Consider the following 20,407-nt stretch of genomic DNA (forward strand, 5'->3'; position numbering starts at 1 on the left):
GAGAAAGTAGGTGGTCATCATTTGTGTGAGCTTTTAAGAAAATATATATATGCTCTATTTAAAAGGTTCTAAAAGAATTGGCAAAGCCTTTCCCACTTGGCCTGGCTGTAGCTAGACTATTCTGCCAGCTACAACTTTTGTCTCAAGTCTTCTTTCTTCCCTGTTCCAAGTCTGGCCTGGGGAAGACAGGAGAATTCCTGAATGTGGAGATGGTTGGAGTTGGCAGCCTCAGCTGGAAGGGGGCAGAGGGCCCTTTCAGAGGGCAGAGCACAGGCAAGTCAATGAAGATAAGCTGTGTGCATTGTTATACATCCAATTGGGTATAAGCAGTCACACTACTAAGGAAAAGGAGGAGGGGAGTGAGGAGTGAGGGGGAGCCTCCACTTACAACCTAGAACACATTTTATCCCATTTTGAGGCTAATGGAATGTCCCTAAATGTAATAGCTTTTATCACAGGGTGACTTGGGGGCTTGAGTCTGCCAAGTATCACTTAAAAATTGCCTTCAGTTATAAGAGGTGGCAGGAGAAGCATTTGGTGACATATACTGAGTAGGTGACATGTGGGAACCCACAGAATTGACTCCATTCCATTTTGACTTAAGGCCAGAGAGTTTTTGCCTGCGCTTGCTCCTCCAAGATGAAACAACAAAGCTGTCTGGCCTAAGATGTAAATGCAAAGGGTGCTTGGCCTATGGTGGTTGCTGCATGTCCTGCCTGAACAACAGAATACTTAACTCAGGACATAGTTACTTGATGTTTTGGGTATTGAAGAGGTAATTACTCTGTTCCTTGTATCATTGGAAAAGAAGTCTTTTGCCTTCTCCCCCCCCTTTTGATGGGTGTATAAAAGATCTTCAAACAATAAACTTGGGCTGATCCTGGTATTCACCAGGTGCCCTCCTAACTATCTCATTTCTTGTCTGCTTCGTTTCTCAATTTGCATTCCCCTTCTCAGGTACGAACCTGGATTAGATGGTGTGTTCAGACAGCAATAAACCATCAGAATACAGCATACACTGACCAGGGAAGTTACTGTGGTGAACTGAGTCACAAACCCCTGATAATTAGGGCCCAGAGTTCTTGCTTTTGAAAGGCATCAAGTACTCCCTGAGTTTGAAATGGCTCTTCCAGGGGGCTACCTCCTTCATCATTAACCTTCCGTAGCCATGCCCATGAGACTCAGGGCTTGGACAGCAGGACACATTCCTACCTGTAAGGCTGCTGGGCTCCCCTCCCCCATGTCACCCATCAACCCCCAGGGTCTTCTTGGTGTCCAGAATTGTTCTAGTCCAAATATACACACTTCTTGGGCAGGTGGCACATGGCTTCAAGTCTTTAATACTCAGGGTTTTCTGGGTAGCCATTGCTTATCTAGATGAGGCTTCAGTGTTGGTCCACCCTGACTGAACTACACTAGAGCAAGGAAGCAACTTTTCACATTATAAAAACATAAAACGTGCTCACTACACATAGGCAAGGAGAGTTTCTACCAAGAAGGGAAGAGGGGTTGCAGCAGTCTGGCAGCATGTCTGTCTTTAGCTGTGATGGCAGCATGTCTGTCTTTAGCTGTGATGGCAGCATGTCTGTCTTTAGCTGTGATGACAGCATGTCTGTCTTTAGCTGTGATGACAGCATGTCTGTCTTTAGCTGTGATGACAGCATGTCTGTCTTTAGCTGTGATGACAGCATGTCTGTCTTTAGCTGTGATGACAGCATGTCTGTCTTTAGCTGTGATGACAGCATGTCTGTCTTTAGCTGTGATGACAGCATGTCTGTCTTTAGCTGTGATGACAGCATGTCTGTCTTTAGCTGTGATGACAGCATGTCTGTCTTTAGCTGTGATGGCAGCATGTCTGTCTTTAGCTGTGATGGCAGCATGTCTGCCTTTAGCTGTGATAACATGTGCTGGGTCATTCTATGGCTTACTCTGGAGCCTACCAGTCTCAAGTCTTGGGTTCAAGCTGGCCTGGCTCAGTGAGAGATAAGAGAGTGATGGAGAATTATAAGTATGTCTTTCTCCATCACCTTCTTCCATGGTCGCATGGTCACAGAAAATGAGTGCTTTCCCATTTCTTCTGTAGAAGCTCTCAAGGTATTTATTTATTAAACCAAATTACAAATAGATGTTGAAGAAGTAATAAGCAGGAGTAAGGACCCCTGGATTCCTGCCTATTGGTGCCTACCATGACCAATGTAACTCAGAGAAGAAAGTGAGTAATTTGGTGTACTATTTCAGAGTGTTAGAGTTCATGATGCTAAGGGACAACCGGGAGCTCACATCCTAATCCACAGTCATAAAACAGATTAAGAGCACTGGGAATCTCACACAGGGCCACACCTCCTAATCCTTCCTAAACAGTTCCACCAACTGAGGAACAAGTGTTCAAGCCTGTGAGCCTATGGGGGAATTCCCACTCAAACTACCATAGCGCCTCATGGTGCCTCCTGGCTTCCCTGGAAGCTCTTGTAGAAGCCACTCATGGTCCTTACAATGCTGTGTCTTGGTGCTACCAGGAGAGGGGAGGATTAGAACTGGGATCCACCCTCTGGGAGGATGGTCTCTCCAGAGCACCAGCATCACTGTAGATCAAGGTCTTCAGAAAAAGGAGATAAGGAGGTAATGGGTGGCTTGGCTTTATAGTTTTGTGACTTTTTGGCTAAACTCAGTCATTCTTACTTGCTTGAAGAACTGGTCTCATTAAAGTCCATGGCCACTTCAAAACTACCACAGCTGGGGCTCAAACAGCAGAAGTGAATCTATCTCTTCACATTCTGGGATCTAAGTCTCTATCAGAACACATTCTTTTGGCATTCTCCCTTGGCTTGGGAATAGCCACCCTCTTTGCATCCTCACACGGTCTTGTGAAACCTAAATTTTTCTCTCTCTCTCAGAGTTTCTCTGTGTAGCCCAGGCTGCTCTAACTTGGTGTCCTCCTGCTCAGTTCCCATGTTCTGGGGATTACAGGTGTACATCATAGCACCATGATTTCCTCTCCATACAGAGATGTTCTGGGTTAGGGGCCACTTGAGCTTTAATCTCTTTAAAGATCTTAGCTGCAAATACAGTCTCTTTGTGACACACTGCGGGTGAAGATATCAACATGTGAACTTCAGGGAAACACCACTCTCTCCATAATCCCTGCACAAAAACTGCAGTGCCTCAGTTCAGAAAGTCTTCCTCTCTGAACTTCTAGGGACACAGGATTTGGCTTACCCTCCTCCAAAGACTAGTTCTCACAGGACAGTGGCCCAGAGCACCCTATCACGTGATGAGGAAATCCCCAGCATGCAGCCATTCTAGAGAGGCCTGGGCCCCTTCAGTCCATCATCATCATCCCTGCTTGCCCATCATGCACTTCTCCATCTGGACTTGCCCTCTGACAACACACAGGTATCTTAGGCAGCATCTTGCTTTCTGGCAAGATGTGATGATCCTGGATCTCTGTCCTGACTTCCCATCCTAGACCCAACCACATGGTCAATCAAGGGGGACATGGAGACTGGTCCTGGAAGCCCCAGGTGGAAGGCTGTATGCTTCTGGGCTGCAAGGCAAACACACCCAGCCTAGATCACTATGAGCTGGGCTTTGTTTCCTGTGAAGATGTCCAATTGGTGTTAGGGTGTACTGTGAGGGGAAAAGCCCAGGGTAAGAAAGCTGCCTGGCCTCAGGGATGGGGCTGGTATGGCGACTCATTTTCTCTTTTAATTTTTAGAGATTTACTTTGATGTACATGTTGTAAATGCCTGCATGTACATATGTGTAACTCATGATTGCTTGGTGCCCTCAAAGGCCAGATGAGGGTATCAGTTCCCTGGAACTGGAGTTAGAGTTGGTTGTGAGCTACACAGAACCTAGAGGGCTGAAGCTGGAAGATCACTGAGTACAGGGCTTTGGAGGCTATCCTGGACAACATAGGAAGACCACATCTCAGACTAAGCTAAAACAGAAGCAAAGCAAATCAGTGGGGAAGGAGGCAGGCACCACCGGAAGCAGATAGCTCCTCCCAGGCTTGGGCGATGGAGCATCTTTTGGTGGTCAGAGGTAGTGAGTGAGTGATGGACAACTGTTTGTTGCCTTCGATTCTGGGACCCATTTCTGGCTATACAGCATGTGAGCTGGGGTTTGATTTGGTTTTTGGGGAGGGAGCTGGGGATCTTTCTATTTCCTGGATTCAGATCCCATCCCACAGACCTGCTGACTCTCTGACTGGCCATCAGGCCAGCAATATATGTGGAAAGGTGCTTTATAGTGGCTGGAGGAGAAGGTAGGGCCCAGACATTTCTGTGTCCCGCCTTGCCAGCTGTCCACAGGAAGGGGCAGGATGTGGAGGCTCTGATACACTCAGTGTAGAGTTAGGATGGTCACCCCGGCTTGTGGAAGCCCTGTGCCAACCACCTGGGGTTTCCTAGAACCACATTAAGGGCAGGGACCCTAAAACATATGCCATCTCCTTAACCTTCAGCCTCCTGAGGAAAATCCCAGTCTGTACTGAAAATAAGAGTGCTAACACTAAAGCCTGTCTGCTCTACTCAGACACTCCCATATCCATCATAGCTAACACAGACAGCAAACGAACGTCCTCTTTGCCAACAGGACAGCACAGTGACTATACATCAGCTCCACAAGTGCCTTACTAACAGCTGCAGCTGTGCTCTGAGTATAGCAGGTGGCGCTGGTCCCATCAACACTGAGATAGCTTTTTGCGAGAAACCTGACTATAGTGACCCACAGATAAAGTGCTGACCTTTTGGTTCAAAAGCTTACTAGTGTGAGCAGGAGTGGGCAAGCCTTTCATGAACAGTGCTAGTAAATGAATGTCAGAGGCCAGCAGGTCACACACACATTCTGTTGCCCCCTTGCACAGCAGTCACAGGGAAAATGTCAGGCAATGATTTCGGCTGTGTGCCAGTAAAACTATTTGCAAACTAAGTGCTGGGCCACAGCTTGCCAATACTTGCTCTGAGGAGACTTTGTTTTCCAACTCCATCTAAGGTGGATTGCATCTATATAAAAATTCACACAGAACATTAGCAATAATTAGTATTACAGTTAAAATTCCCTCTAAGTACTTCTAGATGAGCTAGTGGGTGATATCGCTGACCAAAAGCCATTTGGTATTTCAAAAGGCTAGAAGCAAGGATTTTGAACATTTTCAACATAAGAAGTAATAAATGTTGGAGGAGGTAGATATGTTTTCCTTGACTAGAGTACTACACAGTACATACACTGAAATACAACATGAATACACATGACTTTGCGTCAGTTAAAATTAGTTAAAATAGAGAAAATTTACATATGCCCATGACAGAAATCAACAGCTACGTACAGGCAGCGGCATCTCATTCTCTAAGTGGTTTAGGTAGACCATTACCTTTAATGCTATTGCTATTAGTGAACACATATGCATACCTACGAGCATGGCTATGCAGACACCACAGCTGCTCTTTGTGTGCATGTGCTCTAGGTAGTTGTCCCCACATACCACATCTCCAGTGCTTCCTCCATTCCTCCACACCACCTTACCCCATTGTGTCTCAGGAGCTGGACAAACCTTGTTCTCTCTGCTGGTCTCTCTGTTCCATGGACACAAGGGCTGAGAAGTGCGCTTGATCATAGGCCAGAACCAGGGGCGAGCAGTGACACCTGTTGGGAGGCACCTCCAGGGGCAGGTAGATCCCTCCAAACGGGATGGGTGCAAACGCTGTGGGCACAGACAGGGTAGAGGTGGAGGGGAAGAGTGGGGAAGGGAGCACAGAGAAAAGGAGGGGTGAGTTGATGGGGGGAAGGGGAAGTAGAATTAGTGCTCAGGGCCAGGACGGCAGGTTTCCATGGTGATCTGTCTGGGCAGCCTGCTCCTGAGAGCCACACCACAGTCAAAAGAGTGGCAGGGTCAGGGCTAAGACCATTGCCCAAGGTGGTCAGCAATATCACCCACTAGCTCGTCTAGAAGTCCATGCTGTCCTTTCTCTTCTGATGTCACTGGAATGTTCATACACAGGCAGGACCTACACTTCCTGAGTGTGCCTAGTGCATATTTTGAAAACAACTTCTGTGGAACGGAAGGGATAAACCAGAGAGCTCTGGTCCTGAGCTGCAGATCAGGTGGAACACCAGAAGTAGAGGTGCTCTCTTTGTGGGATGAGTCACCATCCTGCTCATGCTCTTATGAGGAAAAAGGGAAGAGAAACCTGAAGACCACGTCCATGAGCACCCGCCCCAAGCAGTAGCTCTTTCTTTTCTTTCTTTCCTTCTTTTCTTTTCCCCACTGAAAAAGGGTCTCACGTAGCCCTGACTCACTACATAGTTGAGGATAGTCTTGAACTTTCAATTCTCCTGACTTGGCCCCCTGAGTGCTGGGATTACAGGCATGTACCAGCATGTCCATTTTATGTAGTGCTGGAATGGAACTAGTGCTTCAGGCATGCTAGGCAAGCAGTCTACCCTCACTGAGCCAAACCACCATCCTAGCAGCTGGGGTTTGATCACAAAGAACATTGCCTTTGGCTTCAGAGTGGGACTTGCACCCTCCTTGGAGCAGAGCACAGGGACCTTTACAATGGTCTCTAAGGACCTTCTTGAGCCCCTCCCCTTCACTCAGTTTGTACTGGGCAGGACAGTTCTGTCCTCATAAGAATCCTGTTTTGAATGAGAGATGCACTCTCACCCTGAACTCTTGGGGGAGGGTCTAGGCCCTGCCCTGGATGAAATGACAGACTATGGACACCCCCATGGAGGGCCTCACCCTCCCTGGGGAAATGAGGGGATATTGGGGGAGGTTGGGGGGAGGGCATGGGAGGAGGGGAGGGAAACGGAGAGGGACCTGGAACTGACTTGTGAAGCAACCTTGTTTCTAATCTAAATTTAAACTTAAAAATAAATAATAATAATAAAAGAATCCTGTTTTGAGGGCTGTAATTAAGAGAAGGAACATGGGCAGGCTATGGTCAGTTGCCAGATCCAGTGCTGAGCAGCAGGGAGGAGAGTGGTGCCGGGCAGGACACACGTTCTGCTAGCCTCTGCCCTCAGAGAAGCCACTGCCAGGCTGGTCTTTCTCTGGCATGAAGCCTGAAGCCTAGGTGGCAGGGCTCCAAGGGGTTCATGACTTCTGCTGTGGGATAGATTAACTTTTAAGTGGAGTAAATGTTACAGGGTCACTTGAGTGACACATTGTAGTAAAGAGATGTTGTGGACGATGCCATCTTTAGAAGTGACAAAACAAGGACAAAAATGGCAGCAAGAGTAAACTGGATTACACCAGTCCCACCAAGGAGACTGGAAAATGAATCACATTGTGGGCAGTGCTGGGGTGTTGGAAAGTGCCGGAAACAGTGGGGTCTGCCGAGTGGGGCAGCTCCTGGCTCTACCTCTTCAGAGCATGGACAGCCCTGTGGCGTCTCAGTTATCTTCCTACAGCTCCGTGAACTCGTTCAGGCCTGGGGATGGCATGTGAGGGTCTATGCCCTATCTCAGTCTGAACCTGGAAGGGAATATTGTCTAGCCATACTGGGGGCTTCAGAGTGCTTATCTATCTGGGGAAGGCTGTGTGACGGACACAGGGGTCATTGAAGAAGAAGCCATGCATGGGCCAGGCTTCCGGTAGGCGGACAGCAGCAGCTTTGCTACCCCTGCAGTTCCTGACTCCAGAGCGCCCACACTCTGCCCACCTCCTCTCCTCTCCAATACCCTATCCTTCAGAACCTCTGGAACAGGGCCTGGGGCTTTTGGAGGGATCTGTGCTGTCTGTGGTGGTTGGGCAGCTTTCTCATAGACAGGACAGCTGATCATCGCTGCACCGGAGGGAGAAAAGACACATGAAATAATGCTGTCTTGGTGTATGTCAGAGCGACATGGTGACTGCCTATGTGCAGGTAGACGGCACCCTTTCTGGACCATCACTAGATACGGCTTCCTGAGGAACCTACCTTCACCACCAGAGTCTCTCAGCATGGTGTCTGCCACCACCACAATGGGTCTCCGCAATATGTGGGCTAGGACGAAGACATGGAACTCTTCCAGGCTTTCATATACAGGGTCCTCAGAGTTGTCCACACTAGGGAACAAAACAGTGACCTTGTCATGAGACTAGACTGGGGTGGGGAACAGAAAGCAGAGGGACCCTGAGTAGAGATTGTGCACCCCAAACACTGGACCCTGTCTACCGTCTAGAACAGTTCCCAGGAAGAGGTCATGAGAAACCTGCCTGAACCCTGCCCTGAAGGGAGGAGACTGAATGCTGCACACTCACCACCTCCCCAGCCTGGGTCCAAGCTCCTGCCTAGCCTCCAGGGTGGAGTAGACCCCGAGAATCACTGCCATCCAGATTGTGAGGCACTGGGGCAGAAGACTGTGACCTAGATGTCCCTCAACAACAGGGTCACCCTCCCCGGGAAGGGAGTCAGAACTCTTAGATGGTGGGACCTTGTGTAAGTCTCCTAAATGTGATAACAGTGTACTCCAGGAGAAGATGGACTCTATGACTTTCAGTATCCTGGGGCTTCTGGACTCTGTTCCCCGAAGACACCAAGGGAGCAGGGGTGGCTGTGGGGCCTGGGACGGCTGGGAAAGAGCTCCATGTACAGAGTGCTGGGCCAACTGTCTCCATTATTCCTAGAACAAAAGCTGTAAATCCTATGACATGCGCCACGCCTTTGAGGGAGACCCGATGTTACATTATGTTTGTCCTCCTCCCTCCCTCCCTCCCTCCCTCCCTTCCATTTTGCCTTTTTCTTTGGTGTCTCACTAACTTTATTTGATAAAGATGTGGCAGCAATAAGAAGTCACAAAAAGTCACACAGAACCATCTGGAAGTTATTCTCCAGCCTTTTATCTCTTTGAGAGGTGTCAGAGTGTTTCTTGTTTACAGGGTCACCTTTGACACACCAGGACATAGCCATCCAAATGAAGAGCTAACATGCAGCCACCAGGCATGCTCACAGTAAGATGCAGGACCATGAGCTGCTTTCTTCTAGGTCTCTTCAGCCTGCAATGCTGCTCCATATTTCCCAGCACTGCACTTCTGAGATGCTGAGGAGTTACAGGGCAGGTGTCTTGTGGAACCTTCTCAGTCTGGGTCTCTATGACGTTAGCCTACGATCTGCCGGGTTGTCCTCGACTGTCCGCTCGGGTGGTGTGATGTCCTACCACAGTGGTGGGGCCTTGCTCCCTGGCTCTTCTTCCAGCCCCACCCTCGCAGAGCTGCTCACATCTGTAATCCAACGTGTTCCACTGGAGAACTAGGAACCTCTGTACATCTCCGTTCTTTCACAAGCTTGTTGATAGCACCGTGGAGTTCTGGTCTTACACTTTTACTAAATGACTAATAATCCATTTGTGATATTATGATACACAAATAAGCTTTGATTTGGTCATCGTCACTTATGTCATCTTGGTCCGTGTCCTTATGACATCTTCTCGTCATTCTTTTGGATTACTTTCTCTTTCCTTGGCACATACACCGTCCTCTCTGGGTGCCGGTGTGTCGTGTCCCACAGCTGCCGTGGGACTCTCAGTTTCAGTCTGATCCTGACGGAGTCCATCCTTCCTATAACTTCCTCCTGTAGAGTGGGGAACTGCCTGGAACTGTCCCACCATTCCTACTCATCTGAAGATGTCTCCTGTCCTGTAAGCAGTCTCCCACCCCGGCTGCCAGGCCCACAGTGTAAGCGGTCTCCCACCCCGGCTGCAGCTCCACAGTGTAAGCAGTCTCCCACCCCGGCTGCCAGGCCCACAGTGTAAGCGGTCTCCCACCCCGGCTGCAGCTCCACAGTGTAAGCAGTCTCCCACCCCGGCTGCAGCTCCACAGTGTAAGCAGTCTCCCACCCCGGCTGCAGCTCCACAGTGTAAGCGGTCTCCCACCCCGGCTGCAGCTCCACAGTGTAAGCGGTCTCCCACCCCGGCTGCAGCTCCACAGTCTCCACCCTGTCTGCCCTTGGCGCCTGCTACAGTCCTCAGTGTTCTCCCATTCTCCACCCACTGCAGACACCCTCCTCTGCTTTGTCCACCAAATGACTTAAAGTAAGGTTTTTTTTGTTTTTTGTTTTTTTTTTTTTTTAGGAAAGAAAGTAGAAGAGGAATGTTTTAAACAAGTTTTTCTTTAAACAAATAGCTCTGGCTGGGCAGGTGGATATAGTGGTTGTACTCGTGAGGGCCAGAGTTAGGCTCCTCAGAACCCAGGCATAAAAGCAGGCACACGTGGTGGCTGACTGCCTGTAATCCTAGCACTTGTGATATAGACTTGGGATTCCCAGGGCCAGCTGGCTAGCTAAGGCTACCAAATTCATAAGCCGCAGGTGCAGTCAGAGAGTGCATCTCAGTAAATAAAGAAGTGGGTGACTGAGGAAGACAACAGGCATTGACTTTGGGCTTCTACATGCATCCATGTGCCTGCAACATGAGAATGCTCATACATGTGCCTGCAACATGAGAATGCTCATACATGTGCCTGCACACATGAGAATGCACAGACATGTGCCTGCAACATGAGAATGCTCATACATGTGCCTGCATGCATGAGAATGCACATACACATACATGTGCCTGCAACATGAGAATGCCCATACGTATGCCTGCACACATGAGAATGCACATCTATGTGCCTGCACACACGAGAATGCACATATATCCAAACCTTTCCCCAAACAAAACAGATTCATGTAGGTTCCACATCTGAAGATTCAACCAACAGAGTTAAGCACTAAAGAACTGGATGAACTTTTTTTTTTGCTTATTCCCTAAACAAGATAGTACATGCTTTTTTTTTTCTTTATAAGTACCTAGTTTCAGGTAACTTGCTATAGCGATGGAAAACAGACTGTCATACTTGATGGCTATTGCTCTCCTTTATCCCACCTGTGCTTCCCCAGAAGAGATTTGGTCTTCTCCTTGGCAAGCGTGACGGGAAGTCCAACAGTGGAGGAAACACTGGGCTGGAAGGAACACGTGAGAGTTGGAGGGCATGGAACAGACAAGAGCTAAGTTTTCAGGAAAGTCTTCAACTGTTCAGATATGCCTGCCTGGACACAGGATGGGCAATGAACAGCCTATAGGAATTGTGGGTCTCTGTACTGAAGTCTCAAGTTGGAACACAGCTCCATATGGTGCCACTGCCGGCTATGGAGGAACGCATCCTCCAGCTGGAGCCCCAAGGGGGCTAGGCCCAATGGGCCCCAGGCCCACTGTGGTGGGGTGTTGAGAGCCCAGAGGCTGCCTTGGCCTATGAACCTGAGGCTGGCCAGGATACATGCAGATCCATGTTCTTGGTGTCGGTCCTCATTCTCTGTGCTGTGGCAGAGACATTTTTTCTGGGGTGATATCTTTTCCTTTGGGACAAAAGAGCAAAAATCAAGGACTGCCCCTTCTGAGATTTCATTGGCCAAATGTTCCAGTGTGCCTGGTGGTTCGGCCTGCTCTTCATTCCCACGGTGGAGCCGACCTGCAGGAACAAGCTATTCTTGAATGCATAGTGTGCAAAGCCTTTGGGCTAGGAACACACGTCCTGTCCACGGAGTCCATTTGAGACGCACTGGGGTGGTTTAATGACCTCTTGCTTTCAGTGTGACTTGAAAACACACACTATATAGATTAAAGAAAAACTCTATAAGCGGCAGCTGGTGTTTTCACAGGCCTGTGTATGCAATGACAGCTGTGGCAATGACCACTGTCACAGGCCACCTCCAGGCCTGGCTATGCCCTGAGTCCCCTACCTACCACTGTTTGCTCTGTATGAGCTTGAGGCAGGCAGGGCTGGGCGGCTCTCATGAGCTCCTGGGTAGGAAGTGTGGGTACATGTGTCCTGCCTCCCCTCCCCTCCTATGTGGCCTCATTTATCATAGACACTTCCTGTCTTCTGCTACCTGGTTTGCCTGCAGGGTTGCTTCCTCTCCGCCCAAGCCCGTTGAGGCCCTGAGTAGCCAGGAGCTCTGGAATGGAGAGCAGGGTAGCACTCACCCGCCGCCCGTGCCGCTGCCATTCTTGCTGAGGTGTGTGCGAGGCTCGCTGGAGGCCAGTTTTAGCAGCTCTGTCCACTCTCGCTCCCACTCCTCCTCAGTGTACACCAGCCCTGACTGGTGCGAAGGGAAGCTGGTTCAGGAGGCAGCCCCTCTCACCTGCCTTCACCCCCTCCTCCCACCAAGGCAGCCACCCAGCTTGGCCTAAGTCCCACTAGGACACAGCCTGGTCACATGTTAGTGTCCCCCTGATGACCACTCTTATCAGAAATTCCAGCCCTTGATTTCAGAGCTGTTGGGAGTCCTCCCATTATCAAGGTCACTCCTGGGTATATGTGAGAATGAGTGACCCTGGCTGGGGCTGACCAAGGCACAGCTTAAAGGGCCATCAGGCCACTTTACTCCGAATATAGGCAGATTATTCCTGTGGAGAAAAGTGCTAATGGTTAGGGGCTGCTGAGATTTCCTCTGAATCGGGGGGGGGGGCAAGGGCTTTGCAGATGCCTATCTACATAATCCATTAGCCATGCTGGGGCACTGTAAACGTGCAGGAAGGCTTTCCTAACCACAGCAGCATGGGAGGTGTGAGCAGGAATTGTGCTGCTGTCCACCTGGACTGAGCCTGTGACAGGGCTCCTCCAGACTGCCCTACGTGGAACCCAGACTGCAGCACAGTCAGAGGCTGCCCGCATGTGGAGCCTGGCTCCAGCAGAGGCGGGTACCAACCTCCTTGTTCTGCTGTGTCTGCTGCCACCTCCACCTCCGCTTCAGGGCCTCCCGTTCAGCACCGGTCCTCATCATGGTGTAGAGTGCTTTCCGAAGAACCAGGTCCCGGTCATGAAAGCCCCACATTCCTGCAGCCAGGAGGCCATGAGGGACACAGGAAGAAGGGACAGAAGAGATGAGCCTAAGGAGATAGGAAGGGTCACAGCCCAGCAGGCTGGCCTCCCACATAGGCTCACATTCAGGCAGCCATTTAGTGTCACCACAGGCTCGCAGCCCTCCGCCAACTGCATGCTGTTATGTGTGCTTTCCTTCTGCTCACATATGTGAATGAGGCGGCACTTACTGTCCTCACAAAACAACAGCAGGCGAAGGGCTAGCACCGCCGCCTCTCTCTGGGACCTAAGGCTACCTACCCTCTCCTGCAGGCTTTTCTGGAGAGGCCAAATGCTCATCGTAGGTCTTGGGTTTGGGTAAGAGATTGGGGACAAGTTGGTAACATATCCTCAAGGAGGGCCCCACATCAGCATGGCCAATAGGATTCTGGCTTCCTTAAGGCCCACTAGAGATGATGTGTGAAGTCATAGGGCATATGAACTCTCTGAGCAGCACTGTCGGTTGGTACAGCTGCACATGTCTGGCTGGAGCATTACAGGGACCTTGCTTCCTGGGGAGAAGGACTCCATTAAGGTAGGTGCTGAGGGACTAAAAAGACAACCATCTATCTCTGAGTACATACTGTGGGTGGCTGGGACATGGTCAAGGAACCCAACCAATGAGAAGCACATTGAAATGAGCTAAGCAAGGGGAAAGGAGAATCCGTCTAGCTGTAAACTCACTCTTTCAGCTTTCTTTCTTTCTTTCTTTTTTTTTTTTTTTTGGTTTTTCGAGACAGGGTTTCTCTGTGGCTTTGGAGGCTGTCCTGGAACTCGCTTGGTAGTCCAGGCTGGTCTCGAACTCACAGAGATCCGCCTGCCTCTGCCTCCCGAGTGCTGGGATTAAAGGCGTGCGCCACCAACACCCGGCACTCTTTCAGCTTTCTACCATCCATCCGTCCATCCATCCATCCATCCATCCATCCATCCATCCATCCATCCATCATTACACCATCTACCCAGCTACCTACTTCTCTACCATCTACCTATCTATCCATCGATCCATCGATCCATCCACCCAACTACCCTCCTACACACCCATTCTCCTGTTTATCTATCCATCTCTTCATCCTCTATTCAGCTATGTACCCACTCATCTCTTTACCACCATCCATCCATCCATCATCCACCCATCCATCCATCCATCCATCCACCCACCCATCCATCCATCCATCATCCATCCATCATCCATCCATCCATCCATCCATCCATCCATCCATCCATCCATCCATCCATGCATGCATCCATGAATGCACCCATCACAGATGCTGGGAATATTCATGGCACAAAAAAGTTCCTACAATTTGTGAGTATATATTGTAGGGAAGTACGAAGTGAAGTAGCTATTAAATGAGCACATAATGTACAATGTTCACAACACAAGGGGAGAAAAAGCGGGTAAAGGCAGTGTGACAGGTGCATCCCTTATGGTGTGAGTGGATGGAGATATCCACAAAAGGTTCAAAAGGGCAAAGAAGGGAGCTGAGTTGCCATGCCAGGCAGATAGCTCTTCTCAGGCATTGGTGCATTTTTTGAAAAGGCAAGAGGTAGAGTGGTTAGGTACAGGATGGAGAGGATGAGGCAGAGAAGAAACAGGCCAGCTTGCAAATGAGCTGGGAGCCTCTGGAGTATGGATGGAATTGATTGTGGGCTGTGACCTCTAGATAAACAGTAACCAAAGACTGCCATGGGCAGTAGCATCTCAGGATTTTGTCTTTTCCTATAGCATGGGTGGAGAGAAATGGCCACCGTTGTTCCTTTCTCATCTTCAGACACCTTTCCTCCCACCTTCTGGCATCCCCTGGACAGGCTATGCTTCCACAGCTCTTTGAAGGTTTTTCTCACACAGGGCTTCCTTGTTTCAAACATATTTGCCTAGCTGTCTCCAGGACAACCGTCATATTTATATATTTTTAAAACGTATTTGTGTACACACAGGCATGCAGGCAGCCGCACAGCAATCATGCTCACACATGCAGTCGTCTCGGAGGCCAGAAGAGGGCGCCAGATCACAGTTATAGGAGTTGACAAAGCTGTCTCTATAGCCTCAGTGACCGTTGTTTCTATGTGTGCCCAATAATCCTGCTTGATCAGGCCTGGTCAGAAGGTGTTCCCCATGGTTCTGGTGTGGTCCCATGGATGCTTCTGGTAGTCCTGGATGGGTGGAGTTTTGCTGTGTCAGCACAATGCAAAGCAAGTATAGGCTGAGAACGCTTTTCTAAAATGTCTAGGGTCAGAAGAGCTTCTGATTTGGAGATGTTGACATACACAGACACCTTGGGGATAGAATGCAAGTTTAAATATACAGTTCATTGATGTTGCCTATGTATTTGTGCACAGACCTAAAGGTAATTTCTGTTACATTTTAAAGTGATTTTTGCTTGAAACAAAGGTTTATGTTGTACAATTTTTCACTTATGGTGGCATGTTGATGCTCAGGAAGTTTCAGCTCTTGTATTTTCAGATTAGGGGAACACAACCTGTACTGGAATAAAGGATGGGTGGGTTCCAAGCACCCTGTTTTTCAGGGCATTGATAGCAAGCCTGTGTCCAGGCCAACCATGACCTGGCCTTTCCTGCAGATGGAGCGAGACTGCAGGGATGCCTCAGAGGTCCGTCATGCTCATAGAGAAAACAGCATCCGATGAGGTGCTGCTGAGGACCGCGGTATGTGAAGGGCAAGGCATCTCCATACCGGAGCCTCTGCAACAAGGCACAAGGAGACTTTGAGACAGCAGTGCCGCTCCTGTGATCTGTTCTCCAGGCTTCAGGAATAAAGTGAACAGCGCTAGGAAAACAGTATTGAGTATTGCAATAAATAAGACCCAATGACCCAATCACATTTTGGGGGAGGAAAGGGATAGGAAATTCGTAATGAAAATTCAAGATGGCCAACCCTCCATAAAGATGCACAGCTATTATTGTCAATTAAAAATAAAAAAGACATGTTGAAAAAGGTAAGTAGAAAATGTTGGATTTGGAAGTGAACATGGGGTAGTGGCCCTCAATTGGGGTTAGTTTCCTTATGAGCAATGTGGCCGCAGAATGAATTCTTTCTAGTTCGTTCTTTCCCTTTTTCTCCTTTCTGCTTTCAACTTTGCCATAGTTTTTTTCTTTTTGTGGGGGATAACTCCATAAATATGTAATTGGTAGCTAAAGTGTAAAACCCTATATATAAGTTTACTGAAATACAAAAGAGTTGGAGATGTATAATATTTGAGTGGCTACCTTCATCTTTGTGATTTTTTTACAAGTTTTTATTTGTGAGCTCATTACAATAAAGTAATTAAAACTTTAATGTTGTTTTGAGTTTTAATAACAAATTTCATTTAGTTCAACATATCAAAATATCATTTTAAGTATATAATCATTAAGAATAGATAATAAGATACTGTATGTTGTTTCCCATGTGACGCCTTCAAAGTCTAGGTGCATTGTAGAGTTATTAGTGCTTCAAAGTCTAGGTGCATTGTAGAGTTATTAGTGCTTCTATTGGTAGCAGCTACATTCAAGTATTCCACAATCCATGGCACTACTAGCTGCCACACTTGGGAACACACTCCTTGATATATTTAACTACAGTAGAAGTTTGCAAGTGATCTAGCAGGCAAAATGGGGATTCCTGTCAGGGTTTGTATGCCAATTTCCCCCACAAGTTCAGGCGACTGAATGTTTGGTCCTCAGATGGTAGTTTTGAGAAGCTGTGGAACTTTGGAAGAGTGAGACCTAACCAAGGAAGTTGCTGAGAAGTGGGCTTTTTTTAATTTAAAAAATTTAAATAAATTTTGATTCTGAGCTTTTTATTTTTTGAGAGTTTCTTATGAGTACTATATTTGCATCGTTTCTCCCTCTGTCTCTTCCATCCAACTCCTCCTGTGTCTCCTTCCCCAATTCCTCCTCAGATTCATGGCCTCATATCTTTTTTATTGTTACATACACACATACATGCATACATTTCACCTGCTGAGTTCACTTAGTATTGCTTATATGTATACATGTTTAGGGCTGGCAGTTTGGGACTGGACAATCCAATAGGGAGTTCATCCCTGGAGGAGACCGAGTCTATTTCTTGGCAGCCTTTGTTTTTGTCCTCATTGCTTTTGGAGGCAGGTCTCACTATATAGACCTGATTATCGTGGAACTCACCATGTAGAACAGGCTGGGCTTGAACTCATAGCTAACTGCTCCCTAGTGCTGGGATTAAAGGTGTGCCCCCTGCATGCCCAATGGCATCAGCAGAATGTGCTGGACCTACTGTGGGGAGGAGGCATGGGATGACTGCCTTTCTTTCCCGCTTGCTGCCACCACGTCCATGGACTTATCTAGGTCTCAAGGCTGCTGGGCCTCTCTGGGCCACGCTCTGAGGCACTGTGCTCAGAACTCTTTCCAGTATCCTCTTGGCCTGCCTTGTACTGAGCAGACTGTGCTGTGGTCTAAACATGATGTGGGCCTGACTCTTGATCAGATCATGTTTAACTGGAAAGATAGTAAGAGCCATGTTCAACCGGGCGTTGGTGGTACATGCCATTAATCCCAGCACTCAGGAGGCGGATCTCTGTGAGTTTGAGGCCAGCCTGGTCTACAGAAGAGTTCCAGAACAGCCTCCAAAACAATACAGAGAAACCCTGTCTCGAAAAATAAAAAACAAAAAGTAAGATACATGTTCTTATCTGGGGGTTCTGTACCCTTGGCAGAGATAGTCCTCTAGGAATGATGAAAGACATGGATTTGATGTTCAGGATCTTGGTACAAATCTAGACTTGCCTGTCACAGGGTGAGATGGTGTTAGAGGGGAGGACAGAGATTCTAGGAAGTCTACTGAGACCTCGAGTTATCTAACATTGCCTCATGCAGCTGTGTATCTGCTGATGGGTTTCCCCGGAGAAGGTATCGAATGCATGTGTTGTGTACCTAACTGTGATTACCTGAAGATGCCAACATCTGCTGCCTTCTCATCACAGACTGCTGTCCACAGGCAGCCCCCAAGCTACCCTGTGCCACACACTGCTCCCAAGTCTTCCTGCTGGAGCCGCAACCAGCATAGTTCTGCCCCTGAACACTCCATGATTTCCACCTTTTTTGCTTTGTCTGTGCTGTCTCCTGCCCACAGTGTCAGTAAAGACCCAGCATCCTCCAGGAAGCCCTCTTAGGTTGCTCCAGAGTACCCTTTCTATGTGCTGTTCTTGAAGCTCCTGTTCAAGGTCTTCTAGCAAGACAGGCAGTTACCCCACAGTGCTCTGTCTTGTCACCAACACGGCTTGGCCAGAAGGGCCAGGATGTCACAGGCATTCTGATGACAACAGCATGAAAGGCTCTACTTGTTAACCATGCATCAAATAGACCCAGAGCCCTCCTGGCCTCTGTTGGTGCTGGGGTGCTTACCCAGTGAGGCGGCATGTAAGAGGCAGTTCCCATCCCCTGTCGTGGCCAAAGGAAGAAGCCTTTTACAGCTCGTGCACACAGTAGACCACCAGTTAAGGCGACCTGGAAAGGAAGTTCACATTAGAACAGAAGCTCAGAAAGGCAGAGAACAGGCGTGTGTGTGTGTGTGTGTGTGTGATACACAGTCCCAAATATCAATGAGAGGTTTCCTTTTCTGAAACTATAAAGAGAAAAATGTGATGTGGTGGGGTGGGGTAAAATAAGCTTGTCTTCTTTTGAAACCAGAAGTTACAAAGTTCATGTCAGTGTCTGTATTTAAGACAGCCAGATGAATGGTGGAGAATGAGGGATCACAGAAGCAGGTAAGATGTATATGCTTCCTTGGACATGGCTATGTCTTTATAGCGGTGAGCTCTGACAAGGCGGTGTCTGCATTGTAACAGCCAGAACAAACAGCAAAGATAAAGAACTGAGACACACTCAAACCAATCCAAGCTGGGCATGGTTGGCTCATACCTGTAATCAGTGCTGAGGCTGAGGCAGGAGGATTGCATAAATGGGACCAGTCTGAGTTGTCCAGTGAGATCTTGTTTCAAGAACCAACCAACCAACCAAATGATACTATACAATATACTTGCTCTTTAACACCAAAACCAGGCCTAGTGACCAAGGGATATAGGCAGAAATCTCTCATGAATATGCTTCAAAAATTTCAACATGTAAACAAACTGCTCTCAGATATAGATACCAAGAATTACATGGTGTGATCATGTGAGACTGATTCCAAGGGTGTAAAGTTGGCTCAATATTAAAATATCAATTAGTTAACATGATCCATCACAATAAACTACAGAAGTCGGTCAGATAATTGTTCACATAAATGGAGAAAAACCATTTAACGAAAGTCAATACTCTTCTTGATTAAGACTAGGGAGGAGCTCCCTGAACTCTGACAGGAACAACTGCAAGTCCATGCAGCATTCTGAATGGTGAAAGAACATGTGCTTTTCTTCTACAAGAGGGGAAGCCCCCACTAGAGCATCTATGTGGACCCTAGTACCACACATCCTCCCAGTGAGAGGCGCTAAGAATACTATTTGCAGTTAGACTAGAAAGGAAGAGGTAACAGCCCTATTTTCAGATGATATGATGGTTATGTAGAGAATTGGAAGGAAATTACAAAATCCTGTAATTAGTTTCTAAAGGTCATAGGAGATGAGATCCATATTTGCAAATCAATTGTATTTCTATATATTCTCAATAACATGTAAGTCACAACAAAAATGCAACAGCGTTTATAACCATTCAGAAATGACCTAGGCACAGATCTATTGCCAATGTGAAGCACTCTCGAAGGCTGATGGGAGGTTAAAACTTGCTGGGGTGGTGGTGGCCATGCCTTTAATTCCAGCACTCTTGGGAGGTAGAGGCAGGCAGATCTCTGTGAATTTGAGGCCACCCTGGTCTACAGAGTGAGTTCCAGGACAGTCAGGGCTATTGCACAGGGAAGCCCTGTCTTGGAAAAATAAAACAAAATAAAAGTTCAAAACACTCTGGGAGAATCCCACAAAGGGAAACTTCATGCAGTGAGGGTGTGAATTCCTGCAGACTGATAGGCTGAAAGCATTCCCTATAGCATGGTTTCTTACAGAAAGGAAACTGATAACAACATAGAATTCTGTACTCAGATAGACTGGAAGAAACAACTCATTACCACTGACCTGCAGCATGCATATTAATCATAGCAGGGAAATATCCTGGGTAGAAGCCAGGATGTAAACGGAATGAAGAAAATTGAAAGACAAATATGTTGGTAAAAGTGAGTGAATATTGATTAATTGTAATTAGCAATGTCTCTTGGGGACTGAATTATATGTAAATTAAAACAAATGCCAGCAACGGCATGAACTTTAGCAGTTTATATCACGTGATGTAAAGTTGAAGGCCTTCTATTGGACAGCAGATGGTAAAAGTACCGACTTCAATTCTAGTAACTCGCAGACATTTTTGTAAACTGTAGGGTAAGGGAAGACAGAATAAAAAAAACAACAAAAGATCCCCCAAACGAAAAAATAAAACAACAAACACTCTTAAAGGACTCCAGAGAGGGGAAATAACCCTACTGATACACAAGAAAAGGCAAGATAACATTTAGATTTAAACAGGACAACACATTCAAACCAAAATACATATTGGCAC

At 47.7% G+C, this 20,407-nt stretch overlaps 1 protein-coding gene across 6 annotated transcripts in view; it reads right to left on the reverse strand.

The window, feature by feature from the left end:
- Positions 1-20,407, reverse strand: part of Otud7a (OTU deubiquitinase 7A) — a 356,745-nt gene that overhangs the window by 23,097 nt on the left and 313,241 nt on the right. For 5 of the 6 annotated variants that reach the window (XM_040730948.1, XM_040730940.1, XM_040730942.1 and 2 more), the window contains 5 exons: positions 18,209-18,310; positions 12,675-12,802; positions 11,950-12,065; positions 7,926-8,053; positions 5,555-5,704 (listed from right to left, as the gene is read on the reverse strand). In XM_040730948.1, the coding sequence (XP_040586882.1) occupies positions 5,555-5,704; positions 7,926-8,053; positions 11,950-12,065; positions 12,675-12,802; positions 18,209-18,310 (624 nt within the window). The remainder of the gene's footprint in view (positions 1-5,554; positions 5,705-7,925; positions 8,054-11,949; positions 12,066-12,674; positions 12,803-18,208; positions 18,311-20,407) is intronic. The other variant, XM_040730936.1, reaches the window with a different exon arrangement.

The sequence above is a fragment of the Mesocricetus auratus genome, unplaced genomic scaffold (assembly GCF_017639785.1).
Source record: "Mesocricetus auratus isolate SY011 unplaced genomic scaffold, BCM_Maur_2.0 Super-Scaffold_4256, whole genome shotgun sequence".
NCBI lineage: Eukaryota > Metazoa > Chordata > Mammalia > Rodentia > Cricetidae > Mesocricetus > Mesocricetus auratus.